The 23742-nt window shown below is 44.9% G+C and overlaps 1 protein-coding gene across 1 annotated transcript; it reads right to left on the minus strand.

Moving 5' to 3' along the window:
• Window positions 1-617: 617 nt before the first annotated feature.
• On the minus strand, window positions 618-22816 carry XPNPEP3 (X-prolyl aminopeptidase 3). The gene is made up of 10 exons (XM_069855178.1): window positions 22729-22816; window positions 20527-20643; window positions 17561-17968; window positions 15638-15840; window positions 14723-14785; window positions 13251-13364; window positions 8517-8602; window positions 7679-7862; window positions 5060-5180; window positions 618-3555 (listed from the first exon to the last, which is right to left on the minus strand). Exons 1-10 carry the CDS (start codon window positions 22778-22780, stop codon window positions 3389-3391), a joined length of 1515 nt encoding a protein of 504 aa, XP_069711279.1. The 5' UTR covers window positions 22781-22816; the 3' UTR covers window positions 618-3388.
• Window positions 22817-23742: the final 926 nt, after the last annotated feature.

Below are 23742 nucleotides of genomic sequence, written 5' to 3' on the forward strand. Positions count from 1 at the left end.
CAGCCTGGAGAAGAGAAGGCTCTGAGGAGATCTTATAGTGACCTTCCAGTACCTGAAGGGGCTACAAGACAGCAGGAGAGGGACTTTTTACAAAGGCTTTGTTGAGTCACCTTCCCTGGAGGTGTTTAAGGCACGGGTGGACGAGGTGCTAAGGGACATGGTTTAGTGTTTGATAGGAATGGTTGGACTCGATGATCCGGTGGGTCTCTTCCAACCTGGTGATTCCATGATTCTATGATTCTATGATAGGACTAGAGGGAATGGGTATAAACTGGAGAGGGACAGATTTAGACCAGACATAAGGAGGAGTTTCTTCTTGATGAGGGTGTTGAGGCACTGGCACAGGCTGCCCAGGGAAGCTGTGGCTGCCCCATCCCTGGAGGTGTTCAAGGCCAGGTTGGATGGGGCCTTGGGCAGCCTGGTCTGGTGGGAGGTGTCCCTGCCCATGTCAGGGGGGTTGGAACTGGATGATCTTTAAGGCCCCTTCCAACCCAAACTATTCTATGATTCTATGATTTGGTTGTAATTCAAGGGACATGGCAGCACGTGTGTAGGTCCTGGATGTTACTCTGCTTTTCCACCTCTGCAACAAGCGAGAAAAAGCCTTCAAGATGTAGGTTGATAAGACTTATTTAATACGTTCTGCAAAATCCACTCTTATTTACATAGAACAACAGATTCAAAACATTAGCAGCAGTTTATGTTGAACACTGTGGAAGAATTAGAGAATTACAGAGCAATTCAGGGCCTAAATCAGACACACTCAGCATAGTGGAGCACAGCATCCCTGGCAGATCCACTACTCCCCACTCAGCAGTGTCACAAACATTTCTTTACTGACAGAAACATTCCTCTGCAACATTCCTAAAATGCTTTGGTGTTTGCAAGTTGAAGGACTTTCCTGAGAGGAGGAGCAGGAATGAAGTGTGTGCCTACATTTGACAATGTTCTTTCAAGTCTAAGATAGATCACATAATTTATAAATATCTCCCCGAAAAAAATGCCCTTTCTGGAGGTGTTTGTATCTACTCAACAGCCATACGACCCGATGGCCCAAAAAATGACTTCCTATAAATTGTTTTATTTTAAAAATAACATTTTCATATGTATTTCAAATGCTTATTTACAGTAATTACAATTACTAACCCTGTTAGGGTACGTGAGCAGATGTGCAGACCGGCACATACATGTAGCTTTCAGTGTTATGTTATTTTAAGTTCCTTACATTGTTCCAAAACCCAAGATTTGTCCCAGCTGACATGGCTCTACCAGGTGTAATTGGAACAATAAACACATTATAGATGAGAAAAACATGAAAAGCGTTCCTTAGTTCTGCGTCCAAACTTCACAAGCCTTCCTTCTAACAATTTACACTGTACGTATCATTGTGAGGCATGACATGTAGCAAAGGTTTCCATCAAAGATTAGCAGATTCTCTTAACTGAGTGAAATTTGACACACTAAACTCTGTGAAAGCGTTATTTTTCATCACGTTTCAGAAAGAAAATGAGGGCACGCCTTGGCTGCCTATCAAGTACCAAATTCAAACCCCAGTGTGCGCACCCAGCTCCCATTAAAAGCAGAGAGAGATGCAAGGCACCGCCCATTTGGCCTTCACTAAGTGAAAAGAAACACAGAAAAGAAGAAAAAAAAAAGAGAGAGAGAAAAAATAGCAGATTTTGCTAGAGGTTATACAGCAAGAGCCAGGGGTCAAACTGGGGAACTCAGACTACCTTCCCCAGATGGTTCTGACTGCATTCACTGCGGGGAATTAGGGCAAACTGGGGAAGAGGCAGTGACGTTGATTAGAAAAAAAATGGATTAGGAAGCAGTAACACTATAGTGGGTCAATAATAGGACAGTATTAGAAAGAGGAGACAGGGGGAGAAAGAGGAGAGAAGAGACAGAGGAGAGGAGAGACAGAGGAGAGAAGAGACAGAGAGGAGAGAAGAGACAGAGGAGAGGAGAGAAGAGACAGAGGAGAGGAGAGAAGAGACAGAGGAAAAGAGAGAAGAGACAGAGGAAAAGAGAGAAGAGAGGAAAAATACTGAAAGTTACCATTGGAAAGGAAGAAAGATGATGTGAAGCAACAGCATGCGTAAATAAAAGGAGATGCATTGATGAGAGGCATTTTTTAGACATGTTAAACAGCTGATTGTCAAAATAGTTTCAGTAAATGCACAGACATCATGTTTGCCTCTAGTAGGTGTACCTACTTCTGCATACAGTGGTCTGGGTGATAGGCTCACGTTGAGGGAAGACAACTCTTTGTCCCTCATCCATCTTAGTCCCTAATCACAGCTGCCTCAAAAATATTAGCACAGAGCATTAGTTACTGACTGCACTTGGCAAAACCCAAAAGGCAGCTGCAATCATGCCCTCAGAGTTTTGAAAAGGAGATTTACTTTAAATTCTGTATAAATTCTGTATGAAGACTCACCATAGGGCAGACTCCTCAAAAATACACTGCTGAAATTGGCGGTGCTTATAGCATAAACCAGAAACATGCTGTGACTGTCCCAGAATCAGGCTCCTCGCATCTAGGTGACAACCAGCAGCTCGCCAGTGGAATCCAGCACAGCCCTGCTTCCCAGGACAGAGGTGGGCTTAGAACAGGAGACTGGAATGGACGTTTGGGACAAAAAGAAGCGAATATTGAAGACAGCAAGAATGGGTACGTCAAACTTCCTGAGCCCTATCTGTCCCTTCTAAAATTATCAAACGCTCCAGTAAGCTGAGAGACCAGATGAGATGTTTTTCCCTGCTGCTGGCTATTTTGCATACACCTGAACAAGGCCCAAACATGTTCTTATCCTTAAAATACTAATAACGGCTTCAGACAAAAATATCTCCCAATCAAACCCATCTTCCTGACTACCAAACCCTTTCCTTCCAGGGCTCTATAAAAATCAAAGCTACCTGGCACGCTTTATTTCCCTAAAACAGCATTTATCAAAGCTTCATTTTTAAAATCTGACTGTTGTGAAACAACTGCTGAAGGGGAAAAAATGGGGCCCTTGTCTCAGCATTTGTACCCACAGACCTGGAGAGGAACCAGGCGGAAGCACTGCAGGTGGCACTGACAAAATTCATCCCTCCAAGGGCACCAGGACAGATAGATTCACTCAGCAGAGGGAGGTATCCACTGTCCTACAACAGCTCGACATCAGCACTAATCAAATCAGAAGGAAAACACACAGAAAAGGTTGCTTTGCTATTTTCATCCCTCAGTACACAAGACTTTTGCATTCCACTTCCCAACCCTGGTCTTGGAAAGAAATCAACTGTCCACACTCTCAGTGACTTGACAACTACAGGCAGCTACAGGGACCTGCATCCCTGGAGGGCTGCGTCTCCCAAGGAGGATGAAAGAGGCTGAGAAGGGGCATCATGAGCTGCGGCCACAGATCTGCTCGATGTTGTAGATCTCCTTGGGACAGTCAGTAGACAAGAGGAGAGGTGCACCTTCTGTTATCACAACATCATCCTCAATGCGCACGCCGATGCCACGGAACCTCTCCGGGGCACTCACATCATCCTCAGGGATATAAATGCCTGAAAAATAGAGAGGGAATTAAAACACTCTCCAGGATGACATCTTTCCCTTAGTAGACCACCACGAGGGCAGGGCTGGATTTTCAGCAACATGAGTTTGATCCTGAAAATTTTTAATAAGGAAAGCTACACTCCTTCCCCTCACTTATGGCAGTTGGTGGGGAAAGAAAGGAAGGTGTCCCTCGGCGCCTACAGACACTAGCACGTTAATAAAAACTTCCACAATTACAGCTGTCCTCCTCACACTTCTTGCTCTCGACGCTATGTTCACAAGGATGATTTCAGCAAAGTTGTAAATAGAGAGAGAGAAAGAGAGGGAGAAGAACCAAGCATTACATATTAAGTTTCTAGCTGACAGCTCCAAATCCAGCAACAAGCAGAAAGAACAATTCATCATGGAACAGCTAATTGCCAAAGAGAAGTTGTGAATGCCTATAACTGCAGACTGCAATGCTCGAGACACACGCTGCCAGCAAGCGGTAGTCGTTCAGTCACAGTAACACAGAACGCAGCACAAGTGAACTGACCCTGCTTCTCTGCACTGCGACTGACCTGCGCTGCTGTGGGTCAAATGCTAACAGTCTGGGACCTACAATACTCTGCTTCCTGCTGCACAGATGGTTGCCAGCCGTCTGCACATGAGCCAGCAGGGTGCCCAGGGGTCCAAGGAGGCCAATGGCATCTTGGCTTGTATCAGAAACGGCGTGACCAGCAGGTCCAGGGAGGTTATTCTCCCTCTGTACTCGGCACTGGTGAGACCGCTCCTCGAATACTGTGTCCAGTTCTGGGCCCCTCCCCACAAGAAGGATGTTGAGGCTCTGGAGCGAGTCCAGAGAAGAGCAACAAAGCTGGTGAGGGGGTTGGAGAACAGGCCTTATGAAGAACGGCTGAGAGAGCTGGGGTTGTTTAGCCTGGAGAAGAGGAGGCTGAGAGGAGACCTCATTGCTCTCCACAACTACCTGAAAGGAGGTTGTGGAGAGGAGGGAGCTGGCCTCTTCTCCCAAGTGACAGGGGACAGGACATGAGGGAATGGTCTCAAGCTCTGCCAGGGGAGGTTCAGGCTGAACATTAGGAGAAAATTTTTCACGGAAAGGGTCATTGGGCACTGACACAGGCTGCCCAGGGAGGAGGCTCAGTCGCCTTCCCTGGAGGTGTTTAAAGGATGGGTGGACGAGGCGCTGAGGGGCATGGTTTACTGGTTTATAGGAATGGTTGGACTCAATGTTCCGGTGGGTCTTTCCCAACCTGGTGATTCTATGATGCTTTCTTAGAGTTCTCTCCCACAACTAGTTACCTTGGCTGTTTGGGAGGAAAATAGCGTTTTCTAATGCTGTAATGACTTCGGGAGGGGATAATTTAAAGCTTTCCAATACCATAATAATTTTCAGTTTCATCAGAAAGGACCTGAATGCTTTGGTCTGAGGGACAAACTAACCCTTGAAAGTCACACCATTAACCTCAGTGCTGCAGGTTTTCGTCCACCACTGACTGCGTATCTTTTTACCTGGTTCGATGGTTATGACCATGCCTGGCTGGAGCGGGATGGATCGGGAAATATCTGGAGTATCATGAACATCCATGCCCAAGTAATGGCCCACGTGATGTGGGCAGTACTTTCGAACAGCCTGGCAGAAGACAAAACAAGTGTCATGGAAGCAGTTAAACACAGCCCAGCCTGTTGTTCCAAAACAGAAGAAGGGGAGAAGAGACAGGATAGTTCTGTGCTCAACTAACGATCTTACTGTCACGACTAGGACACACGGGGCTGCCCATCATTTATCAGAACTGGATGGCCCTCCAAACCCACCAGTACCAGGTGCCTATCAAAAGCAGACTGCAGACTGCCTTTTCCCCTCACTGAAAAGAACTGCCCAAGCTCATCACCACCTCAGCATGTCAAGCGACGTTTCAGTTTTTGGCTCACTGAGCTTTGCTGCCCCAGCCCGTTGCATCCTTTAAACATCGAAGCTCTGCATTGCTCCCACGAGCAGACCCTGACAACCCGCAGCAGCTGATACAACTGCTGTGCGATGTGGCAAAGAGGTCTCCTACACACAATTGAGTGAATGCTGTGTGAATGATCATCATTGAGTGAATGATTTCATTCAGTAGCTGCAGCAGAATTTAATCCACCTCTACAGGACACAGCCACTGCCTCCCCACCTCCACCATCCTAATTCCCCTCCCTCTAGAGACGAGCTCATTGATAGCAGGAATCAAAGAGCTAATTCCTCCTCTGCCCTGTACTCCTCATATTCGCTGGGGACTGAGGTGCAGACGCTGGTCTCGCCTGGCTGTGCTGCCATCTGCCGAGAGAACCCGGCACGATAGCATCAGTTCACAGGCAGGAACGTGTTCTGGTATTGCAGTGATGCTGTAGGACAATGGAATCTGGCAGAAATCTCTGCTGCTGTCAAAGGGTTAGATCTGTCACCCAGTGTCACCTTCTTTCTCGACCCGGAATCAGCAGTCATGCAGGTTTGCCATTAGTGGAACTAGATAAAGTTCTCTAACTGCAAAGCAATCCAATTTTATCTGCAGGCTCAGCTCAAAGGCAGACCACTTTCTCAGTCCTGTTCATCAGGTAACTCTGTGAAGCCCAGTACTGGCACAAAATGGTGCAGAAGAGGCAGCGGGTGGAATGATTGAGAAGAACGGGCTGCATATTTTCGTGGCGCTGCAGACTTATGCTGTGTTGAACAGATCACAAAACTATGACAGATTGCCTGCAGCCAGCCCTGGAAGCAGAATCTGGGCATTAGTGCCAATGTCTCTACGGGTCCCTTCAGACTGTCTGTACTCCAGAGCTGCATCTACATTAACAAGTCACGCACATCAACGGGAATGGGTCTGCAGCACAGAATAACAAGTGCTGAGAGCAAACTATATGCATATAAGCACAGCAAAGACGTGGATCTGTTAGAGCAAGTCCAGAGGAGGCCACGAAATGATCCGAGGGCTGGAGCACCTCCCATCCGAGGACAGGCTGAGAGAGTCTGGATTGTTCAGCCTGCAGAGAAGGCTCCCAGGAGACCTTACAGCAGCCTTCCAGTACTGAAAGGGGCTACAGGAAAGCTGGGGAGAGGCTCTTTATCAGGGAGAACAGTGATAGGATGAGTCGTAATAGTTTTAAGCTGAAAGAGGGGAGATTTAGGTTAGATATTAGGAAGAAATTTGTTACTGCGAGGGTGGTGAGGCCCTGGCACAGGTTGCCCAAGGAAGTTGTGGCTGCCCCATCCCTGGGGGTGTTCAAGGCCAGGTTGGATGCGGCTTTGAACAACCTGATCCAGCAGAAGGTGTCCCTGCCCATGGCAAAGGGGTTGGCTCTGGATGATCTTTAAGGTCCTTCCTGATCTAAACCATTCTATGACACTATGATAATACTGGGGGGTTACTTCAGACCAAATTTTGCCCTGAATGGTTGAAACCCATCTTCAGTACCGCATCCAGCTTTGGAGCCTTCAGCACAGGAAAGACACGTGGGCCACAAAAATGATCATAGGCCTGGAACATCTGTGCTATGAAGACAGGCTGAGAGAGTTGGGCATGTTCAGCTTGGAGAAGACAAGACTTTGAGGAGACCTTATTGTGGCCTTTCAGTACTTACAGGAGGCAGTAAGGAAGATGGGGAAAAACTTCTTAGCAAGTTCTGTACCAACAAGACAAGGGGGAATGGTTTTAAACCAAAGGAGGAGAAGTTCAGACTCAATATTAGGAAGAATTTTTTTTTTGCTGAGGGTGGTGAGACACTGGCATAGGTTGCCTAGAGAGGTGGTAGATGTCTCATCCCTGGAAACATCCAAGATCAGGTTAGATGGGGCTCTGAGCAACCTGATCGAGTTGAAGATGTCCCATTCCTGGAGGAGGCTTGGACCAGATTACCTTCCAATGCAAACCATTCTATGATTCTATGACTCTATGATTCAAGTTTAGCCCTGGCTAAAAGAAATCCAGTCCTGTGCTGAGACCAGCCCACAATATAAATTAAAGCATAATGAGTGGGAGCAATTAGAAGATTAATCCCAAAATCCTTCCTGAGACAAACTAAAGGGACTAACGTAACCCAAGGAGACAACATTCAGGCCTGCTGGGGCAAAGCTGGAGTAAAAAATACTTCAAGTACCTTGAAGAAGTAGCTCTCGGTGACGCTGCTCTTTAGGACACCCAGGTCTTTTAGTTTCTGTCCAATAAGACTCAGCATGAGGCTGTAGATATTTTCTAGACTCATGCCTGGGGAACAGAGGCTCAGACAGGACTTCTGGATATCCAGGACAGCCTGGTACAGTTCTGCTTGAGGTTTGGTGAACCTGAAAACCATTGAGGAAAGGAATAAAGGACATCTCTTGCAACTAATCCTCTACCCAGAACCTATTTTCAGGACAGATTCAGTTCAATGTTGGAGCAGGGAAAGTTGAAAAGGAAAGCAACTTGCTCTTTATATGAATTGCCAGACAATGCATCCCTGCAATATACCCTTCAAAAGACTGGGTAGAGGCAGGGTTTCTCAGCTGGCAACCTAACCCCGAGGCAAAGCAAGACAAAGCTACTGCAGGAATAAGAATGCACTTAAACTTAAACATGTAGGAATCAAACATGCAACCACAGGGTCCACATGACAGCATCACAACTGACAGAGCCATGTACGAGTCAACTAAACTCCTGCTCTCTTAAACCAACCTAAGTCAGCCACAGCTGAATGCACAAAAGCCCCCTCTGCCCTTTAAGCACGCTGTAACAGCTAAAAACAGCAGTAATCACACATATTCATGCAGTAATTAATGAGGCAGTGGGGAATACAGCTTCTCATGCTGAAAGATTAGTTTATATGATTTGATTATTCTGAAGAACCACAGAATGGGACATGTTAAAACTACTCAAACAGAGATTAAACAAACACACTTGATCAATCAATTATTTAAGAGCTTTTCAAAGTTCTTCAAAACAGGCTTATTGCAGCTTACCTTCCATTAACAGGCCAGGTACGCGTGATGTCACTTACATAGCAGGAAAACTCACATCCACCATCCAACAAGACCATCTCACCATCCTAGAGAAAACAGGAAAAAATACTCTGTGGTTCAGTGGGGCTATTAACTGCACTAATTTCTCTGTCTGAGAGCAAGAAAGGAGATTATTTTTACAAAGTAGCTGCAGAGATGTGAATTCCTTTTGCAGAACAACACCCCAGCTGCCACTGTTCATAAATTGGCGATTCTGACATTCTAAGCTGGATTGTTTCTCTGCAAGGTAGTCTCTGACTGTTCTGCTTATCTACAGCCTGAGCTCTTACCATGCTGATTTTCAAATACATTCAGGTAAAAAAAAAAAGGCATTTTCCTTGAACTATTGCGCACCCTGAGGCATCAGTCCCATTCACACCTGGATGGCCTCTTCCAGCAAAGTACTCCGGTGACTCCTCTCACTTGTTCTCTGCCAGTGACTGAGAGAGAAGGGGTTTGCAACAAGAATATAGATCTCTGAGCTACCCACAGTATCACTGACAGCTTAAGATTTAGCCTTGTCACATAAGCAGCCTCTTCACAAGGCAGAAGGACCCAGCAAAATCACTTGTCTGTCAGTGCATCACTGCTGTATGTGCACTATTGAATAGCTTGTACCATCTTAATCACAGAATCATAGAATGGTTTGGGTTGGAAGGGACCATGAAGGTCATCTGGTCCAAACCCCTGCAGTGAGCAGGGACATCTTCAACTTCATCAGGTTGCTCAGAGCCTCATCCAACCTGACCTTAAATGTTTCCAGGGACAGAGCATCTACCACCTCTCTAGGCAGCCTGTGCCAGTGTTTCACCACCCTCAGAGTATTGAATTTCTTCCATGTTCTCTTCTGGGACTTTCTTGACTGCTCTAACATATATTTCTGAATCTATCTGGTGATGCAGCAAAAACTTTTGGGAGATGTGAACCTCCAACTTGCCTCAGCAAAACTGTTCCACATCAATCAAATCACTGACTGTACATCTTCCAAAAAGCTACACAAAAAAGACAAAGGACCAGGAAGAAAATCACTTCCCCTCCTTAAAGGGGCCAGCAACAAATAAAGATGTGAGAGCTATTAAAAGTTCAGATTAACTTCTCTATGAATTTACACTGCATGTTATCCAGATGCCTTTTATAGAGATTGACTCCAAAGATCCATGATTCTGCCAGCAGACATGATGTGGAATGACAAGGAATAATTCTATCACATTAAGGAAAAGAAAAAGTTATACTGCTAGCGCTAATTTCAGTGCCAAGCACTGTCACTGTGTACAGCTACGTGCCACAAACACTCACACATTAGACAAACTAGCAGTGAGCAGATCTCACAATCCCGCCGAATAGACAGGCCATTATCCATCCACGTAAATTGTATTTTTATTTTTTTCAGAATAGCTGTTTTTTTCAAGTAAACTATGAAATTATAAAGTAATTCTTAAAGTAAAATATGAAATTAAGTAAAATATGAAATTATAGCACCTGCTGTCTTCCAAGCAATTAAACAAGGTAAGTTAAGAATTTATCAGATGAGGGAATTCAGCCTGTGGTTTGATTGTCCAGTAAGTGCCTTATGTCCTCTGTCTTGTCCTCTTTCTTTAAAGCAAAGTTCACTAAGTGATGGACTGAATGAAGTTCAGGTGAGGCCATAAGCAGCCTTCAGATACCTTCCAGATTAGACACTTTGTTAGCCTATTTGGCAACAATATCTGTGGGAAGTAGCACACAAAGGGAAAGAAAGAGTCAAGTTTATGAGTTTAACCTCCTACTTCACAATTTAAAAAAAAAACTACAACAAATGACAGTCATTTAACTGAATGACTTTAACAGAAGCAACTGGAGTTACATGAGCACGCTTGACCTTGGATGACAGTAAAACAAAGGAGGCTTCTTTCTGCCAAAAGCAGCCTGTCATATCTTTTGTATTTCTGTCTCTGCAGATCATTTCAAGGTCTGCTAGCATGCCAGCTTCAAGAAAAGACAATGCTAGTGGGAAAGTTTCATCCTGCATTAAGACAGAGGAAAAATCTGCTCCTCTGAAAAGCAAATTGTGAGCAAAACAGCGGCAGAATGCTGCTCCTGAAAATACTTATCTGAATCTAGAGGTGTATTGTCTAGAGAGCTGGAGAGAGTTCAATTCAACAACACGAATCACAGAAACACAGAATTACTAGGTAGGAAAAGTCCCACTGGATCATTGAGTACAACCATTCCTATCAACTATTAAACCATGCCCCTCAGCACCTCATCCACCCGTCCCTTAAACACCTCCAGGGAAGGTGACTCAACCACCTCCCTGGGCAGCCTCTGCCAGGGACCAATGACCCTTTCTGTGAAAAATTTTTTTCTGACATCCAGCCTCCCGTGGTGGAGCTTGAGGCCATTCCCTCTTGTCCTGTCACCTGGCGGAAGAGCCCAGCTCCCTCCTCTCTACAACCTCCTTTCAGGTAGTTGTAGAGAGCAATGAGGTCTCCCCTCAGCCTCCTCTTCTCCAGGCTAAACAACCCCAGCTCTCCCAGCCACTCCTCATAAGGCCTGTTCTCCAGCCCCTTCACCAGCTTTGTTGCTCTTCTCTGGACTCACTCCAGAGCCTCAACATCCTTCCTGTGGTGAGGGGCCCAGAACTGAACACAGGATTTGAGGTGCAGTCTCAGCAGTGAATAAGCCAAGACACCTTAATTTACCTACAGCCATCTCATCCACCTCTAACCATTTACCACCGATCCTTTCCGTCTTTGTTCCGCTTCCCTGCTTTTCTGGCCTACATGGAGTCCAAAATGCCTTTCAGCTTTGCGAAAGCTGGAATGCAATACTGCACCGCAAGTTGCAAAGCAAAGCAAAGCAATGTGAGTGACAGTGTAAGAGCTCCACGGTGCCTTCTCTCTGCCTGCTGCAGTGTCCCTCTCTAGGGTGAGGTTAGCAACTCACCCAGCACTGCTGCACATTGTACAGGAGCAGACATGCTCACTAAATTTACAAGCTCACTAAATTAATTTACAAGCTTGTTCACAAGTCCTCCCACTGTCCAGAAAACACCGCAGGATGTGCAAAGAGGAAAGGAAGAGACTAGATGGAGCGAAGTTGATCTTTCACTGACGGTAAAACCAACCAGGTCAGGATCCCCTTCCCCCTGCTCACTTGAAAACACATATTCAAGTGTTTTGATCTTGAAGTGACAGGGCCTGATCGACAGGCCTGAAGTGACACGGATGATCCATGGATGATTCGTATTGCATTGCTCTGTGTACTGGTCAGTCTGTAACTTCTCACAGAATAACCAGAATAACCAGATTGGAAGAGACCCACTGGATCATCAGTAGAATTGTGCTGTGTTCTTACTAAGTAAGTGTGAGAAAGTGTTTTATTATCAGTGTGACTGGGCTGTGCTGTTCTTGGTGCAAGAAAGCATGAGAAAGAGAGGCAGTAAGCAGCTGGGGCCAGAGACTCCGTGGTTTTGGGGTGATATAAGTTGTTTGTGCAACGGTTTAAAACCTAAGCCCCTCGCAGCACTGGTTGGGAGGCCTCACCCAGAGGTGGACACACTGCGTGGGCTTCCCAATTGCCTCTTTGAATCCTTGCTGCAATAAAGAAAGTCCCCCTGCCCAGCAACTGATGATGATAAATGATGATGATAAATGATGGGTGGTTACGAACCAGAGGACATTTGATGAGCACCCCAAGAACTGAGCAGCTTATGCTAAATGAAATAAAGGCACCTTAGCATAAGGCCTCACAGCTTTTGCACTAGAATTAAAGCTAACTTTGCAGAAGAAGCAGCTGCTGTAACTGACACACTGTCTTCAAGGTTTCTCTTTTCAACAACAGAGAGTTGTTCTGCCTTATACTCCTCTCATTTCTCACGGGAAGCTTTCCTCAGTAGTCCTTGACTTGTTACTTTGTAGTCTATCAATTTGTAGACTGAAATGCTCACATATCTGTTTCTCATGAGAAAATAGAATAATGTATTGTAACTAATGATTACTTGTTGCTAATGAAGAATCGTCAAATCAGCTTGTAAAACAATGGCTTGCTTCAGCAAGTAAGGTATAAAATGTGTTGTGAACTTTGATTAAATGGCTTCACTTGGATCATATTGATCACTGCGTGTTGTCCCTATTTTCTTCCGTCAGATAAATGATGATAAAGCAATTGGTGACGCATCTTTCTTAATCACTATACTTATTCTCTTATGGTAATGACAACATGCATTGCCTTTACAAGCTGTTACTGTTAACTTTCATAGAATAACCAGGCTGGAAGAGACCCACCGGATCATCAAGTCCAACCATTCCTATCAAACACTAAACCATGCTCCTTAGCACCTCGTCCACCCGTGCCTTAAACGCCTCCAGGGAAGGTGAATCAACCATCTCCCTGGGTAGCCTGTTCCAGTGCCCAATGACCCTTTCTGTGAAAAACTTTTTCCTAATGTCCAGCCTAAATCTCCCCTGGCGGAGCTTGAGGCCATTCCCACAACAACAACTTGTTGTTGATCACTACTAATCATTTGTTTCCTTCCTTGAGTAAAACTTGATTTCACAGAGTATTCAAGAGTTTGGGCTTTTATGATGATTTTTGCTAAAAGCCCCTTTGTGATAAAACAGATCTCTGCACTCAAAATGAAGAGCTGCTTGGGGACACATATGGGAACAGTGTGTACACAGTGCATTTTAAGTTACTGAACAACGTATGGTTTACCTTGATGAGCTGATTGTTCTTCACATAGTGCAAAGTGTTTGATCTGTTGCCACCAGCAACAACAGGGGGATAGGCCAAGATGTCAGCCCCACGAGCCCGGCACTCGAACTCAAACTGGAATACAAATTCAGAGAGGAGGAGACTCAGTGCTGAGCCAGGTGATTAACTTCCCTGGGCTGTTAGAATTCATGTCTTACAACTACTTTCTTAATTTGTCCAACACAAAGTGAAAATGGAAAGTGAGTTCACTAAATGAAAGCAGCCTTGGAGGTTTTCGAAGAACTAGAGGAAAAAAAAAATACAGAACTATCCACTTTTCATGAGAGTGTTTTAAGCCTGCATTTGGTCTCATGGAAGCTCATTCTGGTGCAAACTATTCAATACTGTATCAATCATTCATTACATTGTCATAAATCCAGGTGAAGATTTATTCTTATATAAAGTAACACTACGCCCTTAGTTCCCATGTGACTTTGCATATTTTCAGAGATCCTGCACATCAGCATGACAACAGCCACGTTTTGCTGCTGTCTTTTAAAATCACAAAATTCACAGCTTATTTACAGCAGTACCTATTTGTTGAACTACGAAGGTTTGAAAACATGCACTATTCTGACATGTGAGGGAAAAAAACCCACAAAAAAAGCAGTGTAAGTCTCAAGATCTTTACCTTTCTTGAGTGATGAAGCTGGTAAAAGCACAGAAATTAATAAAATTATATCAATAAAGACCCTCTATATTCTTACTATATTAATAACATGTCTTTTCTATAGTTACCAAAACCACATGGGACAGAACAAGTCCAGGATGCCCACATGTAGTAAAGAAGTTTTTATAATCCTAAGCTGGAATCTGTAAAATACACTTTAATAATATTATTCTTTACTGCTGCTCAGTGTCATGTGAGCACAGGCCCAGCTATGTCATAACAGAGGGTCAAATCCCGATGATGTTTCCTAAACAGGCATCTCACTGAGACTCCTTACAAAATTCCACACCAAATGTGCAGTCCAGTTAGTCTGTATTTTGAGTCACACTCATATATTGAGAGGTGTCTACGCTGCTTCAAGATAGTTGTGGTAATCTGCTTTAGCAAGAGGCTGAAGTCAAGAGAAGCAGACTTTACAAATAGGTGTTATAACTACTTAAATACTGTACAATAAACTGTACAATAGAATAAGACCATAACTATATCTCTGCTTAGCAGGTTTTGTATTTAAACACAGTAGAAAGAGACATCAATAGCAGATAAGCAGAGACAATCACCGTATTCCTTCAAGAAGGGTATGGGAAGTACAGCTGAGGAATTCCTCACACTGACTTTCTGCACATCCTAAGCACAACAAGAGCTGGATGAAAGGTAAATGTGCTACAGTGGGAAGTACATTATAGAGACATATGACATTTCTAGTTCCCTGGGAGGATAAATAACATCCAGCCCTTCTATCTCACCTCCAACACGAAGTACTCACCTTTGCATACAGAAAGGCTTCATCCACTGGAGCTTTGCTGGCAAATATTGTCTCTATGAAAGCCTAACAAAAAGAAGGGTCTTTCAGTTAGCAAAGGAGACGGAACTCAAGCAAAGTTCTTTTTTTTTACCTGCTGCTTTTTAAGAGCAGGTGGCCCAGAACACAAGAATCAGAGGCAGCTAAAAACGCAGATTGTTGTCCAGACTAGAACCAATTAAGCTTTTGTTTCCAGTGAAACTGTTATTTACGGGCCAATTGACTCTGGTTTTTGAAAAAGGATTAGGTGACTGAAACTGATTCTGTGAGCTGCCATTTTGCAAGTCATCTCACCTGCAGGTTCCCTTGCACGTAACAGGAATGCCCTATGCAGCTCTTGCTTCAAAGAAGGACAAGCTGTGCCTCTCTTTTCTACTTGGTTATCTAGTTTAATAATATTTACAAAAACATAATTGTATTTGAGGCTATATGTCACATTTGTTTCAAAAGTGGCCAATGAGTTCAAAAGGCATTTGAGGAATAAGGAGGAATTTGGAGATGTACACAGGCAATGTATTCACAAAAATCCTGTTCCAGGATAAACGGGAAAGGAAATGGTGTAGGGAAGGAGAGGGGGAGTCAAGAAAGAGAGCAAAGAGGCTACCCCTGCTCCTGAATAGATACTGACTTCTAAACAAATCTAACTGCTCCCATCTTTTCTTCATTGGAGTTACACTAATTGGGAGTAGCTGGTGTAGTCCAAGCAGTCTTCTTGTTTCTCCTTTTCTTGTGGAGGGAGCTGAGCCCAGTTGATGGTTGAGATGCAGCGGTTCAGTAACAGATTGGACCAAAGTCATCCTTCCAGCCCATCAACAACCCCATTCCCTTCCTTCTTTAAAGGAATGCACTGGTTCATTTGGAGAGCACACAAACCCATACCTCTGCTGTAACCCGTCCAGCTATCTTCATCCTTTCAATCTCTGCAGGAGATTTGATCAGCCGAAGGTTTTGCACTAGATGTCGGATGCCCTGGATGTGGGTTTTGCTCCGAGCTTTTATCTCAGCCAGGGGCTCCAGGTAGTCAGAGTGCAGCGCCGTATGTGTTGGTTTCGTCAAGTCATACCAAATAATGTTTGACTCACCTGGAACACAAAACAAGAGATGACAAGAATGAAGATGAATGTAAAATTTCCTCTCTATACTGTACAAACTCACTCTTCCTAAAGAGATTTAGAAATCTGAGAAATTAATTTCCTCTGGATCTGCATTTACAGGCTATATAAACACTTTCCCACAGGATAAGAGCAATCTCTTCAAAATCTGCAAGATTCTCAATGCATAGCACATAGATTTGACAAATCCCCACTTCCATGCAAACACTGGGTTTTATGGTTATCACTGGATGTGTCTTGCACTGATCAGAGCTTCTGTATCAGTTGCACTTGTGTAAGCTAAGTAGCCACTGCACTGCAGTGGTGCATGTTCTCAATCATTCTCTCATATAGCCTGTCCCTCTGATGCAATTTACGTTTTACCCATCACATTGAATCAGGGTCATTATCAAGTACGCTTCCCTCTCAGCCACTCAGAGAAGATGAATTTACTGAGGATGAACATACTAACCTATGTGGGAATTTATTTAGAACATCAGTTAGCATCCACATTTACTGCACAGGAATGTTTTAAATAGGAACAAGTAGAAAAGCCATGCTGAGTTTACATAGGCCCTCCTTCTCTGGTGACAGTACCCACTAGCAGCTGCTTCCAAACAGGGCATTTGTGAAAGAGTATTTCCCCTAGAACATCCTTCCCACTTCTGGTTTCTTCATTTCAAAGTTGAATCTTCATAATGGTGGTTAACTGGTTTTTACGAACCTTTCCCCCATGGAAACTTTTGAATCCATTTATACTTTTGACATTCCAAACCTTCTATGAATGGTCTAAAACTTGAAGTGTTAAAACCTGCCATCTGATCACTTTATTCAGTATTCCCTTTGTAAATTATGAAAACTAACATCCAATTATTCCTACTTACCCTCTCTGCACTTGCCCTACGCATCTCATATCTTACCCTCCTTTTTCTCCTTTTCAAACTGAGAAATTTTGTCCAGCACGTATCTTAAACATGCTCAATACTTTTGATCAACCTTGTTGCCCTTTCTGCGACTTTTCTATTTTCAATATATCCTCTTCTGAAACAAAATAACTAGAATCCAACATGGTATTTAAATCTCCAGCATTCACTCTACTTATTTGTGTAATCCCCCAAGCATTTGCCCTTTCTATATTGTCATAAGCCTTCAACTTCATTTTATAATGCATTTAAGTTCACCCTGGATTATAGGTATTGAGGCTACACAGTGATGTTAGGTGCAGGAGAATGCAACAAAAGGACATCAATGTTCGTATTTCAAGAGGAAGGTAACATGTAGCTAGGTGAATGGACTAATAAACTCCCTGTGTGGATCATTTTCCAAGTCTATGATGAATAAAATACCTTGAAGTTTCATAAGCTTCATCTGGTTCTGGGTTTCTCAGCACGCAGATATGACTAAAACAGTGACATGGTTTGCAGTGCTCCCTTGCTTATCCTGTTCCTTACATTTCACAGATGCACACACCGGCTGGCAATCACATAGGTGAATAAAAGACTCAGAGGGGAGGAAAAACTATTATTTTCAAAACTACATTTCCATTGGTGACCCTCAAGAAGCTCACAAGAACTTCCAAATACCTTTGTCATACTGTTGTACCCCCTGCACCCTGCAAGCTCATGATAGTCTTGAATTGGTGTCACAGACCATGCGCCATTCAGACCATGCAAACTACATCTCATCTCACTCCCCTTCTATTTTTTGTTACCTTTCAGCTTGGCCACCAAGTGCCTGAACTCCTCAATGGTGTAAGCTTCATCTACTCCTGTAAGAGCAATTGCTCCATCTGTGCCTGATCTGGGTCCGTCCCACAGCTCTCGGCTTGGATCTCTCCGGGGCACAAAAAGTATAGCCTTGTGGGAAGGCAGCGCTTTGCCAGGAATGCTCTGCAGCACTAGGATGCTGTCAGGCTCCTGGAACCCACAGAGGTACAGGAAGTTAGTGTCCTGGTGAAAAACATAGGGGATGTCATTGCTCATGTAGTACGTGGGGTTGGACAACAGAATCACTGTGTGGTCCATTCCATCCCAGCCATGGGCTTCCTTCTGGATCAACGCCATCAGTTTGTGTCGGCGAAGAGCATATTCCACTTGTGACAATCCTGGCGTTACCTCTCCTATGAACACAAAACAAATCGTATCAAGAAACTGAAGGCATTTGGGATATTTTTACTAGTCATGTGCCCTATTCCCGCCTAGTCCCTGATGCCTTTCAAACGTACGGCTTCATTGTGGCCCCTCAATTAGCCTTTCCATTGCTCTCTCACGCACCTCTTCAGCTCCCATCCCTACAGCACAGCCTTGCTGAAACTGCTCCTCTATCATACAAAGAGAGAAATTTATTTTAAAAAATTGGCTTTCCTGTTATGCATTTCTGTGCAAAAGCACAAATCACACAACCTGGTAGATTTTGACAAACATCTTGGAAAGATGAATGCTTTCAGAAAGACATGTTAAAAAAAAAGGGAAGGGGCAAAGCAAGCTGGACTTTGACCGCTGAAAACTGATGGGTTTTATAGCATCTGGACATTGAACAGAAGATTACCTCCTGAGGCTGAGCATTCATTTCCCCAGATAAAGCTAGAATGTCTATTCAACTATTCACTAAGTCAACTCATAAAGTAACTATTTCTAAGCCACAAGAGGTGGATTGAGTGTTAGAGATACTGGGAGGCCAGGCAGAAACGCAGAGGTTGCAGAGTCTAACCAGTCACAAGATTCCAGGCAGAAAGAAATCACGAACTGCAGACTTGCAGCAGACTCTGATTATGAGAAGGAATCTTCTCTCAGGCAGATGTAGCTTTTCTCAATAACTAACAATTTGGATTTTTCCAAAGTTAAATACCATTTCCTAATGACTCTAACTAAACAAATGATCTCTTAGATGAAAACACGTTCAAAACTCCTCCAGTCATGAAGGATATGAAATACAGCGATCAAGACACACACCAAAACCAGACCAAAGTTGAAAGAACAACCAAAAATAGCGTAAGTATGCATTTTGAAAATTGTGAGGCTCCTTAATTATGATTCAAATTAATACATGAGACCAAATACTTCGGCTAATACCTTGTTTTAACACAGACTGCATTTTCATACTGTTAACTTGCTAGTTTTATACTCTTTTCTTCCTCTTTAGTGTATTAACCAGTGACAACTGCAGAAAAAAAAATGGAATTTGCCTTGTACTTGATTCTTGCATGGGTAGGGTGGGAGAGGGAGGCTCTATCCAGAATGTTTTCCCTTGACAAAGGAGAGCTTAAGAAAGTCATATATGTTGTACTTGCAATAAACCTCAAACCATTTCAACACTGTAAATCCTCAACAACTATTTACTGTAAAAGGCGCTTTTTTTTTAAAGAAAAAACCAGAACCACCAGATTCATTTTACTCTGCAGATCTTGAAATGACAGGGAACACATCAACTGTTTTAATGCAATCTGACCCCACATTTCTGCAACATTATACTGTAAATTTCCTATGCTCCGTTGCATTCCAGTTAGCTTTCTACCTATTGCAGTCTAGTGATGTTTAGAAGCTGCAGCAGGGTGGAACATGGGAATCCTATTTGTCTTCTGACAGCGTGGCTTGGAAATTCTCCTTGCCTTAAAGGCATATGCTTTTTAAAACAATAATTGCAATAAGGCAATGTCGTATTATTTTAAGGAAAATGCCACTCCGTTATTTAATGGAAAATGACTATAGGCAGCTAGAATAAATCTCCCGTGTTTCAGCTGTGAGCACTTTTAAAGCATCAGCTTTTGCTTTGAGCTGTTAACCTGAGCAACCTGATCTAATATTGAAGTCAGCTCAGCTTTGAGTAGAGGGTGGATGTAAAAACTTGCTGAGGTCCCTTCTGACCTGAATTATTTCACAGTTAGATATCTAAGTAAATGGTTATATTTTCATCTGTTCTCTCTGTCTATCTGTCTATGGAAAAAGAACAGAGAACCAGAATGTTTTCCTGTACATAATATAGAATCATAGAATCATAGAATAACCAGGTTGGAAGAGACCCACCGGATCATCGAGTCATATAATTTTACTTCCAATTTTATTCAGATTTAATCATGCCCATCTCATGCTCATTTTCACTAACCTCATAAAACTGCATCATCTCAGCTTCTCTTTCATCACTACCATCTAATTTTACAGCCATAAGTCTCTTTTTCTTATTTTCCTCAGAGCTCAAATACTCTTCTGAAGGGAGTGTGTTCTTTAGACCAGTGGTGCTCATCTCTCAATAAACCCCTCCCCAGCCTATTTTTCTGAGATATCTTTATTTTGTGACTCCCAAGACAATAGGAACGAAGCATTCTAGCAGTTCAGCTTGCACAAGGGACTCCTCTTTAATACAAATCATATTGTGTTTGCAGGACAATGAGCTCCCAAGATGCCATCGCCATAAAAGTTTGAGGTATTGATGTCAGTGATACTTGAGCACAGCATAAGAAAAAGGTGAAGAGCCATTTGAAGGCTATTTTTGGAATCAGTGTCATCTCAGACAAGGAAATTAACTACTAAATAGAATTACTACCTAATGAAGTTAATCATCAACAGCTGAAATCACAGACACTTGAACAACACAGAAATCAATACTCTGTTCTGGACATCTCAGCAAAAGAAAGACAAGGAAGAATACCATTGATTGGCTCATGTGGGGCCAGAACCTAACCTGGTTTGAGGAGGTGTGGGTGTGTGAAGGGGCTGGGCTGGCCCAAATACCGGTTTGGAATCTTCTTCTGCTGGGCAGGCTGGATGGAAAATCTTCGGAGAGCACATGACTTGCAAACTAGAGGAAAAGAAACACACTGTGTCAAGGAAAAAGACCTTTCCAGTTAGCAGATTGCAGAATTATACCCCAGTCAACTGACTCTTAGTAGCGTTATATGACTTACATGTTCCTCCTTAACCTCTCAATTGTTTGTTTTTGAAACAAAGTGCACACAACTCAACTAACGCTCAAACAGTCAAAAAACAGATTGGAAGAAATTAACGTATTGTAAACCTGATGATCCAGCAAGAAAACTCAGAAAGCTATGTTGGTTTTACACCTGGTGTTTACCCTCCCTTTTCTTCCCTCAAACACTGCAGAACCTGAAGCACAGCACCTGCATATCATCTCTTCTTGATTATGTCTTAAAAAAACCCACTCAAATGGAAGAATTACAGTTTTCAAGGCCTTTCAAGTTCTTTTTTTACTAACAATGCCACAAAGAAACCATCAAGTAACATAGGCTTATACAGCAGTCCAATTTTTTACTGAATGAAAGATGCTTTAGAGTCCCTGCTTATATATTTAACTTGCTTGACAGCAGCATTAGCCAAAATGAAAATGGCTCAACAGAAGCATCCAGTTATGGATCCCTCTTCCAAACCCACACACAGTCAAAGTAGACAAGCTTTGAAGGAAATTACAAGCCTCCATTTGGGAGTTGGGGGTGTGCATGATAAGACAAAAACTAAAATTAAATGTCGTTATCACAAATTTTACCAGCTTTGGAACCCTGTCACAGCCTTTTGCAGATGAAGAATTGCTTGTGCTTAGACACAAATCATCAGATACTGGAAGGAGACGGACAACAATTTCGTAAGGTGTACCAGCTAATGTTTTGGAAGCTGGTTCTCTTTTACATCACTTCCCATGTGCCTATTGGGGAATTGATGCTGCCATAGCAAGGCACCAGATTCTTGAAACAAATGATAATCAACTCTTTCCTAGCACAAGCAAGCACAACACCAGCAAAACTGCCTGCCTTTCGGGGAGCTAAGGCTCCAGAACTCTAAGCAGGACATAGAGACCGTGGGTCTTCCTTGGGAGCCGGTATGATTAACCACTCATCAAAGGCTAATTATAGATGACGACAGATAGTCATAACATAAAGCATTCGCTATCCGATGATTAACTGGGTTAACAGCTTGGAGACAATTATGTATCTAGAAAGAGAGTTTTCACTGTTTCTCTCCACCTACAGCAGCCCCTGTGGAGAAAGACTTGGGGGTGCTCATTGATGAGAAGCTCAACATGAGCCGGCAACACGCACTCACAGCCCAGAAGACCAACTGTATCCTGGGCTGCACCAAAAGAAGTGTGGCCAGCTGGTTGAGGCAGGTGATTCTGCCCCTCTATCCCTCTCTTGTGAGACTTCATCTGGAGTATTGTGCCCAGTTCTGGGATCCTCAACATAAGGATATAGAGCTATTGAACACGTCCAGAGGAGGGCTACGAAAATGACCAGAGGGCTGGAGCACCTCCCATATGAGGACAGGCTGAGAGAGTTGGGGCTGTTCAGCTTGCAGAATAGAAGGCTCTGAGGAGACCTTATAATGACCTTCCAGTACCTGAAGGGAGCCTGCAAGAGAAGTGGGGAGAACCTTATACAAAATGATAGGACGAGGGGCAATAAACTGGAAAGGGGCAGATTTAGACCAGACATAAAGAGGAATTTCTTCACTATGAGAGTGGTGAGGCTCTGGCACAGGTTGCCCAGGGAAGCCGTGGCTGGCCCATCCCTGGAGGTGTTCAAGGCCAGGTTGGATGGGGCCTGGGGCAGCCTGGTCTGGTGGGAGGTGTCCCTGCCCATGGCAGGGGGGTTGGAACTGGATGATCTTTAAGTTCCCTTCCAACCCAAACTACTGTATGATTCTACACTAAAGACACAACAGAAGAGCTTGCAACCAGACAAGAACCCAGCAGGCGTTAAATAAAATGACATTTATGCAGCAGGGGAGGTTCAGTTTGGATATAAGGAAAACTTTCTTCACTGAAAAGGTTCTCAGGCACCGGTGAGGCTGCCCAGGGAGGGCTCCAAGCGGCGGCGGCACCTCGCGTGAAACCGGGGCGGGCAGGGAGCTGCGGGGAGAAGGAGTCTCTGACCTGAGCCGCCGCTCAGCGCCGCGAAAACCCTCGGAGCCGCAAGGTGCCACATGTCCCGTACCGGGGCGCCCCCCGCCCGCGCCGCGCGATGACGTCATCAAATGGCGACTCCCGCACGCGACCAATCAGAGCCCCTGATTGGGCGTAACGGGCTGGAAGGTTCCACGGCGCCGAGACATGGAGTGGGCGGGGCTTATGGGAGGGCGGGCCGGAAGCGTCAACGGCGCCGAGCCGGGGGCACGGGGGGCGGGGCTTGTGAATGGACGGAACCAATCCATGACGTGGGCGTGACCTGCACAAGGGAGGGGTAGCGGGGGCGGAGCCAAATCATAAGTGGGCGTGGTCTGGGGCTGGATGCTTCCGCGGGCGCCCAGCCAAGAAAAAGAGGGGGCGCGGTCACACTGGCGGGGCCGTGGTCCGGGCGGGGCGGGCTGGAAGCTTCCACGGCGCCGAGACGGAGTGGGCGGGGCCAATCATGAAGGGGGCGGGGGCGTGTGTGTGGGCGTGGCCTGAGCGCGGCGGGCTTGGACGCTTCCACGGCGCTGAGATGGAGTGGGCGGGGCCAATCTTCGAAGTGGGCGTGGCCTGAGCGGGGCGGGCTGGAAGCTCCCACGGCGCTGGGAAGAAGTGGGCGTGGCTTAACCGAAGGGGCGTGGCTGGGGGCGTGGCCTGAACGTGGCGGGCTGGAAGCTTCCACGGCGCTGAGATGGAGTGGGCGTGGCCTACCCTGTAGGGGCGTGTTTGGGGGTGTAGCCTGAGCGGGGCGGGCTGGAAGCTCCTACGGCGCTGAGACGGAGTGGGCGGGGCCAATCCTCAAGGTGGGCGGGGCATGAGCGGGGCGGGCTGGAAGCTTCCACTGCGCCGAGTCGGAGTGGGCGTGACTATCAGGGGGCGTGGTCGGGGGGGGGCGTGGCCTGGGGCGTGGCGGGCCGGGATCTCCCACGGCGCTGAGACGGAGTGGGCGTGGCCTATCCTGAAGGGGCGTGGCCTGACCGTGGCGGGCTGGAAGCTTCC

Source organism: Phaenicophaeus curvirostris, chromosome 1 (genome assembly GCF_032191515.1).
Source record: "Phaenicophaeus curvirostris isolate KB17595 chromosome 1, BPBGC_Pcur_1.0, whole genome shotgun sequence".
Lineage (NCBI taxonomy): Eukaryota > Metazoa > Chordata > Aves > Cuculiformes > Cuculidae > Phaenicophaeus > Phaenicophaeus curvirostris.